This window comes from Triticum aestivum, chromosome 6B (genome assembly GCF_018294505.1).
Source record: "Triticum aestivum cultivar Chinese Spring chromosome 6B, IWGSC CS RefSeq v2.1, whole genome shotgun sequence".
NCBI lineage: Eukaryota > Viridiplantae > Streptophyta > Magnoliopsida > Poales > Poaceae > Triticum > Triticum aestivum.
The window spans coordinates 190334238-190347075 of NC_057810.1; the positions used below are offsets into that span (position 1 = coordinate 190334238).

At 45.1% G+C, this 12838-nt stretch overlaps 2 protein-coding genes across 2 annotated transcripts; one reads left to right on the forward strand and one right to left on the reverse strand.

Moving 5' to 3' along the window:
- The first annotated feature begins 4864 nt into the window (after window positions 1-4864).
- On the forward strand, window positions 4865-8063 carry LOC123136516 (porphobilinogen deaminase, chloroplastic). Its single transcript, XM_044555912.1, has 5 exons — window positions 4865-5172; window positions 5867-6272; window positions 6655-6858; window positions 7405-7582; window positions 7677-8063. Exons 1-5 carry the CDS (start codon window positions 5024-5026, stop codon window positions 7793-7795), a joined length of 1056 nt encoding a protein of 351 aa, XP_044411847.1. The 5' UTR covers window positions 4865-5023; the 3' UTR covers window positions 7796-8063.
- Window positions 8064-8308: 245 nt separating this feature from the next.
- LOC123133931 (ribonuclease H2 subunit C) lies at window positions 8309-10629 on the reverse strand. Its single transcript, XM_044553312.1, has 4 exons — window positions 10415-10629; window positions 10226-10318; window positions 9480-9658; window positions 8309-8713 (listed from the first exon to the last, which is right to left on the reverse strand). The coding sequence occupies exons 1-4, from the start codon at window positions 10557-10559 to the stop codon at window positions 8648-8650; spliced, it is 483 nt and encodes a 160-aa protein (XP_044409247.1). The 5' UTR covers window positions 10560-10629; the 3' UTR covers window positions 8309-8647.
- Window positions 10630-12838: the final 2209 nt, after the last annotated feature.

A 12838-nucleotide genomic window follows, 5' to 3' on the forward strand; every position in this document is an offset into this window, starting at 1 on the left:
TTTCTGGCTCAAGCGCCAAATGCAAAGCCTCTTGGTGGATGTCAATCGCATTCGCAACCTTGCCACCAAGAATGCCTTTGTTGCTCATGAAACTTGCCGAAGATCATGGAAGAGTTTGACTCTGCTCAGTGCTGAAGCTGATCTTCAAGATGATGGCTTCAATGAAAGATTCCAGTTCGACTCCACTCCTCCACGGACTGCTACCCTGCGTCGAACTCCATCTCTTGAAGACTCTGAATATTCCTCTTCCGCGGCAACAGTTAATGCCAGAGTGATCGATGATGAAGATGACGCTACTTCACCACCTCCAACTACTACTGCGCGCATCGACACTGCACCAAGTTCCTCTGCACCGCCAACCAACGACAACGACCCAGCTGCTTCACCTACTCATGACGAGTAGATGCTCTATGTCTTCAAACCTTTTTGGTCATTACTGACAAAAGGGGGAGAAGCGTATGAGTTGATAGTCTTCAAGCGGGTTCATATGGGCGGTTGCATTATATTTTGCTGCGTGCTTACAACTCTTGCGTTTTGAAACATTTGGTTCTTTGAGTTGTAACACCTAAACTTGATGGTCGTCTGCTACTTCTGCTACTTATTTGCTTTACTTGATGCGATGATAAATTCCGCATGTGCGATGATAACTTCCGCACTTAGATCATTCTGCAGACGTCCATTTTTCATTATGCATGTCATTCTACTTGCTATATCATTTCATGCATGATGAATTATCTTCATAAGTTGAAGTGGATCTCCACAAGTACAACCTGCCATGTGCATTTGCATTCCAAAAGCAAATTACTTATATGCACATCTTCAGGGGGAGCCCTTGCAACTTGTGAAGACAATTCCCTATCCTTACAATTTCACATACTTTATCCCCGTTGAAAACTTCAACCAGTTTGTCATCAATCACCAAAAAGGGGGAGATTGTAAGTGCATCTAGTGCCACCCCTAGTTGGTTTTGGAGTATTGACGACAAAGTTGGTTGAGGGACTAATGCGTTTGTGAGAATTGCAGGATAATGCAGGTAGTGTCCCTCATTGATTCGGTTTACCTACCAGAGATGACCCCCAAAAATGTATGAAGACATTGAAGACAATGGTGGTATGAGAAGATATTCATACTTAAGACTATGACATGAGAAGACATTACGTGAAGACAATGGAGCGCGAAGACTGTGTGGTTTCGTCGTTTCCTTTTCTTCTTTGTTGAGTCATAGGAACCACTGTACTGTTAAGTGGGGTCCAAGTGAACTAAGTCAGAGTGACTGAAGTGATGCTCAACCCAAATCCTATGTCTTCGAGCGAAGACAATAAGAGCAAAACTTATCCAGAGCTGGATGAGTCAGCTTTGCTTGTAGCCCAAGTAAAGTTGCCGTGTGTGTTTGAAATCTGACCGTTGGAACACGTGTCAGTTCCTTAGTGACCCAGGGTCATTTTGGACAAATCAGGTCGGGTTGCCTAGTGGCTATAAATAGCCCACCCCCTACACCATAAATTGGTGGCTGCTCAGAGTTCGTGCACGGCTTTTGTCGTTTGAGAGCAACCCACCTCGAAGCATTTGAGAGAGAGAAATCCTTGCGAGGACAAAGCCCAAACACCCAGAGCCAAAGAGTGTTAGGCATCACTGAAGTCTTTCTGTCTGTGTGACCTGAAGACTTATTACACTTGAGGACTGTGAATCCTCCAGCCGGTTAGGCGTCGCGTTCTGAGCATCCAAGAGTCATTGTGGATTGCCGGTGAACGAAGTATGTGAAGGTTTGGAAGTCTCCCTTGAAGACTTACCAGAGTGATTGGGCGAGGACTGGGTGTCCTTAGCTCAAGGGGAATAAGGTGAAGACGCGGTCTTCTGAGTTAAATCTCAGCCTCCCTAACCAGACGTACAGTTGTCACAGCAACTGGAACTGGTCCAACAAATCCCGTGTCTTCAACAAGCAACTGGTTCTATCCCTTCCCAACCTTACTTTAGTTTGTCTTCGTGTAGTCATTGCCTATCTGTTTATCTGTTTGACTTCATTGCTTGACTACTATTGTTGATTGGCTTCATAACATCTTCCATATTGATCCTTACTACCTAACTGCTATTAGTCCTGTACTTTCATATCCTTACATACTTGACTATGGCTTGTTTAGGCTAGTTTATCTTCCGCTGCATATCAACTAGGTTGTTTCTGGTGTTTGTCTTCGAAACTTCCAAGTTTTGAAGACTTTCACAAAAATCGCCTATTCACCCCCCCTCTAGTCGATACTAGCACTTTCAGTACCTCGGCGGCCTTGAACAACACCTTCCAGATGTCTTTGTGCGTCGTGTCGAAGAGCTCTCGCAGCGTCTGGTGTTCGGCCGGGTCGAACTCCCACATATTGAAAGCCCGTCTCTGACACGGAAGGATCCGGCGGAAGAGCATGACCTGGACCATGTTGACAAGCTTGATTTTCTTGCTTATCACTTTTTTGATGCAGGTCTGGAGTCTGGTCAGCTCCACCGATGAGCCCCAGGCTAAGCCCTTCTCTTTCCAGGAGGTGAGCTGCATGGGGATGCCGGATCAAAACTCGGGGGCCGCCGCCCAGTTGGTGTCGCGCGGCTCGGTGATGTAGAAGCACCCTGATTGCCACCCCTTCACGGTCTCCACATAGGAGCCTTCGGGCCAGGTGACATTGGGCATCTTGCCCATCATGGCGCCTCCGCACTCCGCTTGCTGGCCGACCACCACCTTCGGCTTCACGTTGAAGGTCTTCAGCCATAGGCCGAAGTGGGGCGTAATGCGGAGGAAGGCCTCGCACACGACGATAAACGCCGAGATGTTGAGGATGAAATTGGGGGCCAGATCATGGAAGGCCAGCCCATAGTAGAACATGATCCCGCCGACAAATGGGTGGAGTGGGAATCCCAGTCCGCGGACAAAGTGAGAGAGAAACACTACCCTCTCCTGAGGCTTCGGGGTAGGGTCGATCTGCCCTTCGGTAGGGAGCCGGTGCGCGATGTTTGCGGCCAAGTATCTGGCCTCCCGAAGCTTCGTGATGTCCTCCTCCTTAACGGAGGAGGCTATCCACTTGCCTCCCGCTCCGGAAATGGAATAACTTTGCGGAGAAGGAGAAGGCTTGGGCGCTAGAGCTCGAGCGAGGGGGAATGGATGAGCAGAGGAAGAAGAAGGCGTGGGTGGAGAAAGGTGAATCCTTATCTCTTTATAAAGGCGGTAGAAACCATGCACCTCCCCACTTGCCCCGTAAACTCGCTTATTCCCCAAGCGTCGTGTTGATGGCGCGGTTGGGTTACCCAGACCCGTATTGATGAGAATCCCGTGATAAGGGGACACGATCTCTGCTTCAACAAGACGTGCTAAGGAAACCGCCTCGCAATATGTGCAGCAGTTGGTTGAGAAAAACGGTTTGAATAATGACCAGGCCGTGGCGTGATGTCACGCTGTGAAAAGTTGTCAGCAGATTAGATTTGTGGAATATTGTACTCTCTATGGTGGTATGTGGAATTTGTTTTGCAGAGCCGGACACGATCCTCATGTTCAAGATCTTCTATGGAGTATTCGGAGAAGGAACCCGCCTTGCAATGCCGAAGACAATCTGCGCGCCGGACTCATTGTCATTGAAGCCTGCTTCAGGGGCTACTGAGGGAGTCCTGGATTAGGGGGTCCTCGGACAGTCGGACTATGTACTTGTGCCGGACTGTTGGACTATGAAGATACAAGATTGAAGACTTCGTCCCGTGTCCGGGTGGGACTCTCCTTTGCGTGGAAGGCAAGCTTGGCAATTCGGATATGTAGATCTCCTTCTATGTAACCGACTCTGTGTAACCATAGCCCCCTCCGGTGTCTATATAAACCGGAGGGTTTAGTCCGTAGGACAACAACAATCATAATCATATGCTAGCTTCTAGGGTTTAGCCTCTACGATCTCGTGGTAGATCAACTCTTGTAATACTCATATCATCAAGATCAATCAAGCAGGAAGTAGGGTATTACCTTCATCGAGAGGGCCCGAACCTGGGTAAACATTGTGTCCCCCGCCTTCTGTTACCATCAGCCTTAGACGCACAGTTCCGGACCCCCTACCCGAGATCCGCCGGTTTTGACACCGACATAATGGCCCTACTGGACCAGCGCACCAGAACAACAACTACTACCGATGAAGAGAAGCGTAGTTCAGAAGCATCCAACCTGTAGACACACAAACATAGATCGGATCTACCGAAGTTAAATGTCGACCGAATCCCATGAGATCTGTCGGAGACAAACCTCCACACGCCCTCCAACAACGCTAGAAGCACCGTTGTGATGGGCGCTAGGCGGCGATAACCTTGTTTCATCTTCAAAGAGCCGCCATCACCTTGTCTCTCTGAACAGGACACAAAACCTAACAAAACTCAAGAAACCATCCAAAAATAAAGCCCTCCCGATCCACCGTGTCTCCATGGCTCTAATACTACAAGAGATGAGGCATACCGGCGGCACAGGAAACCCACGCGGCGGGGTGCCTTTGTGTACAAGCGAAGGGGTACTCCTTAATACTTAGTCAGTGCAAAATACATTAAATCTCTTAATACATGCGGAAAGATAAATCTTCCGTCATGCTAAATTCATCTTTTGTATATCTAAAAGATACCAACAAAATAAATAAGCCATTGGTATCTTACATAATTTGAGTATAACGTGGATTGATATCTACTCCATTCGTCCCATAATGTAAGATGTTTTACATTATGAGACGGAGTAGTGATAAATTAAATTCATTCAAGCCGGTTGAGGAAAAGAGCTGAATAAACCGCAGAAACCTATACAAGATCCAATAAACCTCATTTCTTTCTCTCTCCCTCTGTTCTCTCTACACTAGAGAGAGAGAGAGAGAGGAGTAGTTGGCCAATCCGGACAATACATTATCCTCTGCCCCCTCATCCATCCCTCCGCCCTCTCCAGACCAGCGCAGAATTCTGCTCTGCTCCTCCCTCCCCCTGCATCTCCCGCCCGCCTCGCCCGACCCTCTCTCGCCCCCCTTCCCAGCCGCCGGAGATGGCGACGCTGAGATGCACCAACCACACACTCCTCGGCTCGCCGACCTGCCTCGCGCGCCCGCGCCGGGCCGTGGTGCGCGCCGCCGTCGCCGTCCAGGCCGAGGCGCAGCCCAAGGTCTCCCTCATCCGGATTGGCACGCGCGGGAGGTGATCAAATCGAACCCTTTCGTTTGCTTGGTGTACAAGAATCGCGTCTCTGGGTGTCAACTCGGTTGGATTTGAGGGCGGCAATGTGCCGGAGGCGCCTGCAAGATCCTGTTTTTTGTTTCCCTAGGAGCTCCCGTTTCGAGATGCGGCTCTGACTGACCCGATTGCGTTTCTAGGTGCTAGATATTGCCTGATTCAGACGCGAATTGTTGAGGACGTTTACCAGGATCTGCATTTTAGCTGGGGCTTTGATGGAATGGTGGAACATGGGTAGCACCGCGCCGTTGACCTTAATCGTGCTAAATAATGAGCCTTTTCCAGTCAGCAAAACTGCACCTATACATGTTAGCAGCTCGATTCGGGGTCAAACGTGAGATGTTTCAGAGATTTTTTCTTCGGTGAACTAGCTCTGGGTTTCACGTGGGTGTATACAGAGATTGGTGTAGCTTTTGGCCACTTCTTGCTTGTTTTGTCTTAGTGAATCCCATTCAGAATATGCCTTGGTGGAAATTTGAGTTGCTTCGGCCTTCAGTTTTAGGGTGGGAGAAAAATTCCAAGTAGAAAAGCGTCCTGTCGAATTCTAGCTGTCTTTTTCAATGTTCAGTTCGATGTGTTTTTATTTCTTTCTTCTGTACCAAAGTATCTTGCTTGCACATGCAAGTCTATAATTCAAATTGCTGACTATGTAGGACAGTCCTCTTGCTCTTGCACAAGCCCGTCAAACCCGTGACGAACTGAAAGCTGCACACACGGAGTTAGCCGAGGATGGTGCCATTGAGATTATCATCATAAAGACCACAGGAGACATGATCTTGGACAAACCCCTGGCGGATATAGGAGGCAAGGGTTTATTCACCAAGGAGATAGACGATGCGCTCTTGGAGGGAAGCATTGACATCGCAGTCCACTCGATGAAAGATGTCCCAACATATCTACCAGAAGGCATGATATTGCCCTGTAACCTCCCACGAGAAGATGTGAGAGATGCATTCATATGCCTGACTGCAAAAACTCTTGGGGAGCTTCCTGCTGGTAGTGTTATCGGAAGTGCTTCCCTGCGGAGGCAATCTCAGATTCTCTATAAATATCCTTCACTAAAAGTAAGTCTACTTGTGATGACTGCATTAGTGCAATACATATCTTTCCTTATGTTTTGTTCCTTGTTGTTTTTCATTCTAAAAATAATCTCTGCTAAACCATCATTGTTAAACTCATATTTTTCTTTTCCATACATAAAACTGCCTGAAACTTGTATAAGGACATATATCACAGATTGCTATTTTGAAGGGGTGCTGTTTCATGTCCCTTATGTGCCAAGCAGTATTCTTGCCAAAAAAAAAATCTTATTTAAAACCCATCCAATCCCACTATAAATCAGTCTTCTACTTTAGTAATATGTACTGCTTTATTATTTTACAAGCCATTTTTATTAGAGACTCTTCTCGGTTAATTTAGGGCTTAACAATAGTGAATGCTTTTCAGGTTGTTAACTTCAGAGGAAATGTTCAGACACGGTTAAGGAAACTTAAAGAAGGAGATGTACATGCTACATTGTTGGCACTGGCTGGACTAAAACGGTTAGACATGCCAGAAACTGCAACATCTGTATTATCAGTAGACGAAATGCTTCCAGCAGTCGCTCAAGGCGCTATTGGAATAACTTGCAGGAGCAATGATGATAAAATGGTAGGTCGTCTAATGTTTCAATCTGCTAGCAGAGTAAAAATCTTAGATGCTGCATGCATGCATAATGCCATACCCAAATGTGGTACCAGCTGTGTTATGCCACTATGTTTTAATTCTTCAATTTTCCATGTGCCTCTGATAAATTGATAGGTTCAAGTGTCTATTTTGTGGTCTTTATTGGCCATCGTACCACATCATGTTCTTACCAAGATGCAGTTGTGTCCAATTCTGCATTGTCGACCAACTCTTCATATTTCACATCTTTATTAGCCATTTTGCCTAGCTTGCCTCCAATCATTTTTTTGTTGATTTTTTACCACACCATATTGAATATTTTAGTTTTCGAAATTGCTCAGAGAGCATGGAGTTAGAACATTCTGATTTCCTATTGCATACTGTTGTTTCATTCTGTGTTGTGCGTAGGTGCCCTGAGTTTCATTCTGTGTTGTGCGCAGAACACACCAGCCAATTGCCTGAGTTTTTCTTTTGTTTGCACCATCTACTTAAAGATGCTGATCCTCCCTCTTTCCATTTTTTTGTGTGTAGATGGAGTATCTGTCCTCTTTGAATCATGAAGATACCAGATTAGCTGTTGCATGTGAAAGAGAATTCCTGTCTGTTCTTGATGGTAACTGCCGAACTCCAATTGCGGCATATGCTTATCGTGACAAGGATGGGAACTGTTCATTCCGGGGGCTATTGGCTTCACCAGATGGCTCTATAGGTATTGTTTTATTTTCAATTAAGAACATATGATACGAACTAGCCATATTTTATTAGGCAATAATTTCTGTGCTTGTGCGTGATTTTTCTTACAGTATACGAGACGTCAAGAAGTGGAACATATTCTTTTGATGACATGGTCGCTATAGGGCAAGATGCCGGCCACGAACTGAAATCAAAAGCTGGACCTGGTTTCTTTGATGGCTTGCAATAGAAAATCTGCCACGCCCTAATAGCGTTGATTTTATTTTTCTTACCATCTTCTCGTAGTTATGATAGAAGTTTGTACCACATATTGAGCTGTACCACTCGAATTTGTATCTCTGTTTTTTTAGCGCCGCGGGTTAGAGCTTAGAACACGGTTCAGTGGTTTGTTATCCTTTCTGGAAGAGGCTTCTGCTCGCACTCATGTTGTAACATTGTAATGTGATGTAATTTTGCAGATGTTTTGCTGTTTCAAGAAATAACCGGTTCTGAACTCACTGTTTGCCAATGTTGTTTATTTTTCTTTATATCCTGTGCTAATACCGATCATATCTTGTTTTTTTTTTGCCAGGATAGTACAATCATATCTATCTTGGAAAAATGACAAAAAGTCATGTTAAAGTCTTGCACAGGATATCTTGGTGTTAGATATGATTTCATTATCAAAGCATCCTTTAAAAAAATAACTAAATGTGGCACTTCTCCAAGGTTGAGAGCAGTGGTAGCACATTGGCAGTTATAATTATGAGAATTTTCTGTGTCATATTAAGACAAATTAATATGTCCACATCGTACAAGACAAATTCACATCATATCAAGACATGAGGACTTAGATTCACAAGATTACATGTATCTGATAGCCTGACAAATGAACTGCTCAGTACAACAGGAAAGAGCCCCCTCCTCAAGAAGAGAACAACAGGTTGACAACACAGACTGATAATCTTAACCTGGCCCTCACAGGCTCACAGCTAACGAACATTACAGTTCCAACATTCCAAGTTCATCGGGGTAGTAGATTGCTTGTTAGATTGGTTCTTGCTGGAACTAAATAACAGATTCACTATGTAATAGATCTTGGTCAACTGTTCTGATTCTGCCGAGCTGACATGTTAGCCATATCTTCAGCAGTCACTGGCTTGTGCATCTGCACGAACAGGAAGCTCGAGTTAGGGCAATCTGATAAAATTTCAGAAGTTCTTTCAGTAGACACCACTACATGTTACCATACCTAACAGGCTAACAAAATGAAAGGAACATCGACAAACAAAGAGACATCATGTAGGTCCAGGAACAACACACTACAGAATCAATCAAACGAACAATAATGTTTAGTTAGCAGAGCAGTGTCCATTGAACAGTCATGAAGAGAATGTGAAACTTGGAATGCGGAATTACTAACATAATCAAACTCACCAAGCAAGGGTTCAAGTTAATTCACTGTATGGGCATAGATCATATTGACTTCACCAGTGTCTTATGAACCTTACCCTGACTAACATGGTCAATAGTCATCTACCAAATATATGGGGGATGGAAGCTAAACAGTACAGAAGCATAACAGCTCGTCTGCTCAAAAATGGATTAAACAAATTCTGGAAGAAAAATAACACTCACTGCATACACAATGGTTAACATAATCAAACTCGCCAAGCAATTAGTAGAAGTTAATTCATTCTATGGGAATAGCTCATATTGACTTCACCAAAATTTTGTCTTATGTACCTTACCCTGACTAACATGGTCGACAGTCATCAACCAAATATTTTATTATGTACCTTACCCTGACTAACATGACCAACAGTCATGTACCAAAAACTCTAGGGATGGAAGCCAAACAGTACAGAGGCATAACAACTCATCTGCTAGAAATGGATCAAACAGATTCTGGAAAGAAAGGAAAAAACACTTACTGCATTCGCAATGGCTAACCAATGAAAGCACCGTGGGAGAGGATCCTCTGCTGATGGCATGGTGTCATGATTCCAGTAAGTTATGTTCTGGAATTCTGCACGGGATACAAAATTGCTAGCCTCCTCATCCATGCCCTGAGCATCCTTTTCTTCGTTCTTCTTCTTCTCCAGTACATAACCTACAGGTAAGTTTCAGACCACCAAACTCGATCAACATACAAGAAGATGGTGCCCAAACTCAGACCATGTACTGAAAATATGGAAGAGTAGAGTGTGACCAACATCATATCATACCATCGCTATAGTCCAGAAATACATTGATATATTTATAAACCTAGTATCCCTAGACAATTTTACATTCTGCCAGGAATACGGCATCTAAGATTTTTGCTTCCATGCGGGTTTGATACAAGATAATAAAATAGTAAAAGACTATGTCACAATTCAATGGCCATTTCTGTGGTAAGCTAAACCAAATTTCACGTTCCTTGGCACATTTTAATTTAACACAGGATCAGGCCACAATTCATCTTTAAATATTCAGATCTCAGAGAAAAGCTTTAACATCAAGCAGTAGCGTGCGCATTTCTCATATATGGACAGAAGGTCAGCGTAATTCCAACAGAGAGAAGTATGCTTTGTGCAGTTTTTCGAATCTGTGCCAGAGCTTCCAAATTTAAGTATCGTCACCGTTTCCACCGAACAGAAACAGGTTTAGATGGCACCATCAGATCGCGGGAGCTCACCTCGGTAGCCATCGGGGAGCGCGACGGTGGCGCCCTGCAGGTTCCTCCCGCGGAAGAAGGCCTCCTCCACCTTCACCCCATCCACCTCCACGCCTGCGCGCACGCACGCACGCACCCACCAATTCGTCAACCAAACAGACAGAAGGTAGACAGACGGACAGAGAGAGGAGGGGAAACGAGCGAACGGACCAGTGTCCCTCGGCTTGAAGTAGTCGGAGACGGCGGCGGCGCTGTTGTGCCTGATGCCGCAGGGCAGGAGGTGCACCCGACCGAGGTCGGTCGCCACTGGGGAAAGGTCGATGCCGGCGGCGGCGGGAGGGGTGGCTTGCTCCATGGTCTGGTTTGGGGGTTTCAGAGTAGCCGCGATGTCCCGCGCTGGTGGACTGGTCTCTTCGTTGGTTTGGGCGGCACCCTGGTGGGTGAGCCGAATAAAGATGGGCCCCGGTTCCAGCGGCCCACGCTTCATGCAAGCCTGCGTTTGTCCGCTTTTTATCCGTTTAGGTCGCCTGAACGCTCGTTATACACCTGTGTCCAACCGATGTGCTTAACCGGCCGACCTAATTCTTGTCCACGTAGAAAATAATTTGAACTTAGAAAAAGGTCCGTGGCGAGAGATCATGCCAGCGGTCATTGCCATCGCTCAGAGTTTATGCTGGCGACTGCCATACATGCCAGGCTTCAAAAAATACTACATAGTTCATGCCGACGCACTTGCTAGCGGCCGGCACACATGCCAACACACACAAAAAAGGGCGGGAGTTGAACCACACCGTCTCGGTTGTGGTCATGCCGGCATACAAAAAATATGGCGCTCTCCATCATAGATCAATCACCAAGCTTGAGCGTCTCCCTCTGCATCTTCTCGAACCAAGGCCTCTTCGTTGGGGACACCATGCTCAAGTCCACCTTCATTATCTCCACCTCCTTCAACATGCAAGCGAGTGCCACTTCTTTTGTTTTGGTCTTGGCTTTGGTAGCCTCGATCTCGAGCCTCTTTGCTTGCACGTCCGCCTCCACCTCGCTTCTTCGCTTCTGGCATATCTAGACAACTTGTTTTGTTGCTAACCATAATTTGATTAAAAGAGCTAAAAATTCGTAGTTTCCTATTCACCCCACCTCCTCCCTCTAGTCAACCATATCGATCGTTTCATTATGGTTGCCAGGTGTATCGAAAACACCCCTTTTTGGTCGGGCTGATACACTGCATCTAGATTAGCTTTGAGAATTGTTGCACATACGAGTCTCCTGGTTCTTATGGTTAGATGGGCATCAATTGCATGGTGAAGAGGCGTAGATCCATTTTGCATCACCTTGTGATGCAAGGTCTATGTTCCATTCTAGTACAATCTTTGTGAGATATGCACATATAGCAAGCAGAAGGTTGGTTAGCAAATAAGAGAAGCAGATCAATACATACATAACAAACGCAGAAAGTTATTAACAATTAGAATAAACTTTGACTTGCAATGCATAGCCAATACATAAAACCTTGGTAATGACATAATTATAAACAAATATATAAAAAAAGAGTTTGCTAATGAGCGAGCCCCAGATAGCTTTAGAGTACATAGTCTTGCTTACAGACCTTGGTGATGATGACATAACTAAAAGTAAAGTAAATAAACGACATGACTAATGGGCAGCAGTCACTCTAAGAGAACAGCCTCAGCTATACTTCACGCATAGATATGGAGCAGCTAATGAATAGATAGCAAAGGGTAGACCAATTTAAGGGCCAATGGTGGAGGCGGATCCTAAAAGAATAGCTTGAATAGATCTTCGGGCATAAATAGAGAATCGCATCAAGATTGATGATGCCGATGATGATTAGAAACTTTAGTGCCAACATGATGTTCATGACTGAAGGGGCGGGAGATTGAGGCACATAGATGAACAACTTAGGCCACTTTGTACGCAACACATCAACAGAAAGTACAACTATAAACGAGGCATATACTTTACTGTAAATAACTGATACAGATTCATGTACTTGCCATATACAACATCGTTGAGAATCTCAAGGTCGATAAATAACCTGCTATATTTCCGACTATACAGTGGCCATGGTATTAAACATAGTATGAGTCGCAATTGGATATTCTCACCCCCACATGAAAGAAACTCAGAAACAATACAAATGTATCAACACTGTAACCAATAATCACATGGGATAATATGTGGGTTTGAAGGAGGTATACCATTGCTGCGGAGGACAGCTACGTGCAGTGCATTTTGTCCATTTGCCCCAGAGTAGTAGGGGAGCCCAGCACTTAGCTGGTGCATTGTCCGTGCAATAGTTTCATGTCTCGGGATTGCATGATACAGTGGGGAAGCTTGTGTCTTTGGAACACGTAACAACTCAGGGCACTCATTCAGTAACCACCGTGCTATAGCATCATATTAACAGAGGACAGCCACACTCAAGACAGTGTACTTGAGTGCATTTCTCATTTCCATTAGCTCCTTGGCTTTGTTCTGATCATTTTCAAAATTTATGATTGTTGTAACTAGCTGAATCCGTCGAGTCTTTATAGCACCCAGGGTCGGCCCCACAGATATTGGGCCTTAGGTCAAATAAACATCACTATTTATACTAAACTTTAATAGTTGTTT

Coding starts and splice junctions, on each gene's coding strand:
- LOC123133931 (XM_044553312.1), bottom strand. CDS start 10,559: ATGGAGCAAGCCACCCCTCCCGCCGCCGCCGGCATCGACCTTTCCCCA. Junction 10,319..10,414: donor CTTCAAGCCGAGGGACACTG/GTCCGTTCGCTC, acceptor GCGTGCGCGCAG/GCGTGGAGGTGGATGGGGTG. Junction 9,659..10,225: donor GCTCCCCGATGGCTACCGAG/GTGAGCTCCCGC, acceptor ACTTACCTGTAG/GTTATGTACTGGAGAAGAAG.
- LOC123136516 (XM_044555912.1), top strand. CDS start 5,024: ATGGCGACGCTGAGATGCACCAACCACACACTCCTCGGCTCGCCGACC. Junction 6,273..6,654: donor ATAAATATCCTTCACTAAAA/GTAAGTCTACTT, acceptor AATGCTTTTCAG/GTTGTTAACTTCAGAGGAAA. Junction 6,859..7,404: donor GGAGCAATGATGATAAAATG/GTAGGTCGTCTA, acceptor TTTTGTGTGTAG/ATGGAGTATCTGTCCTCTTT.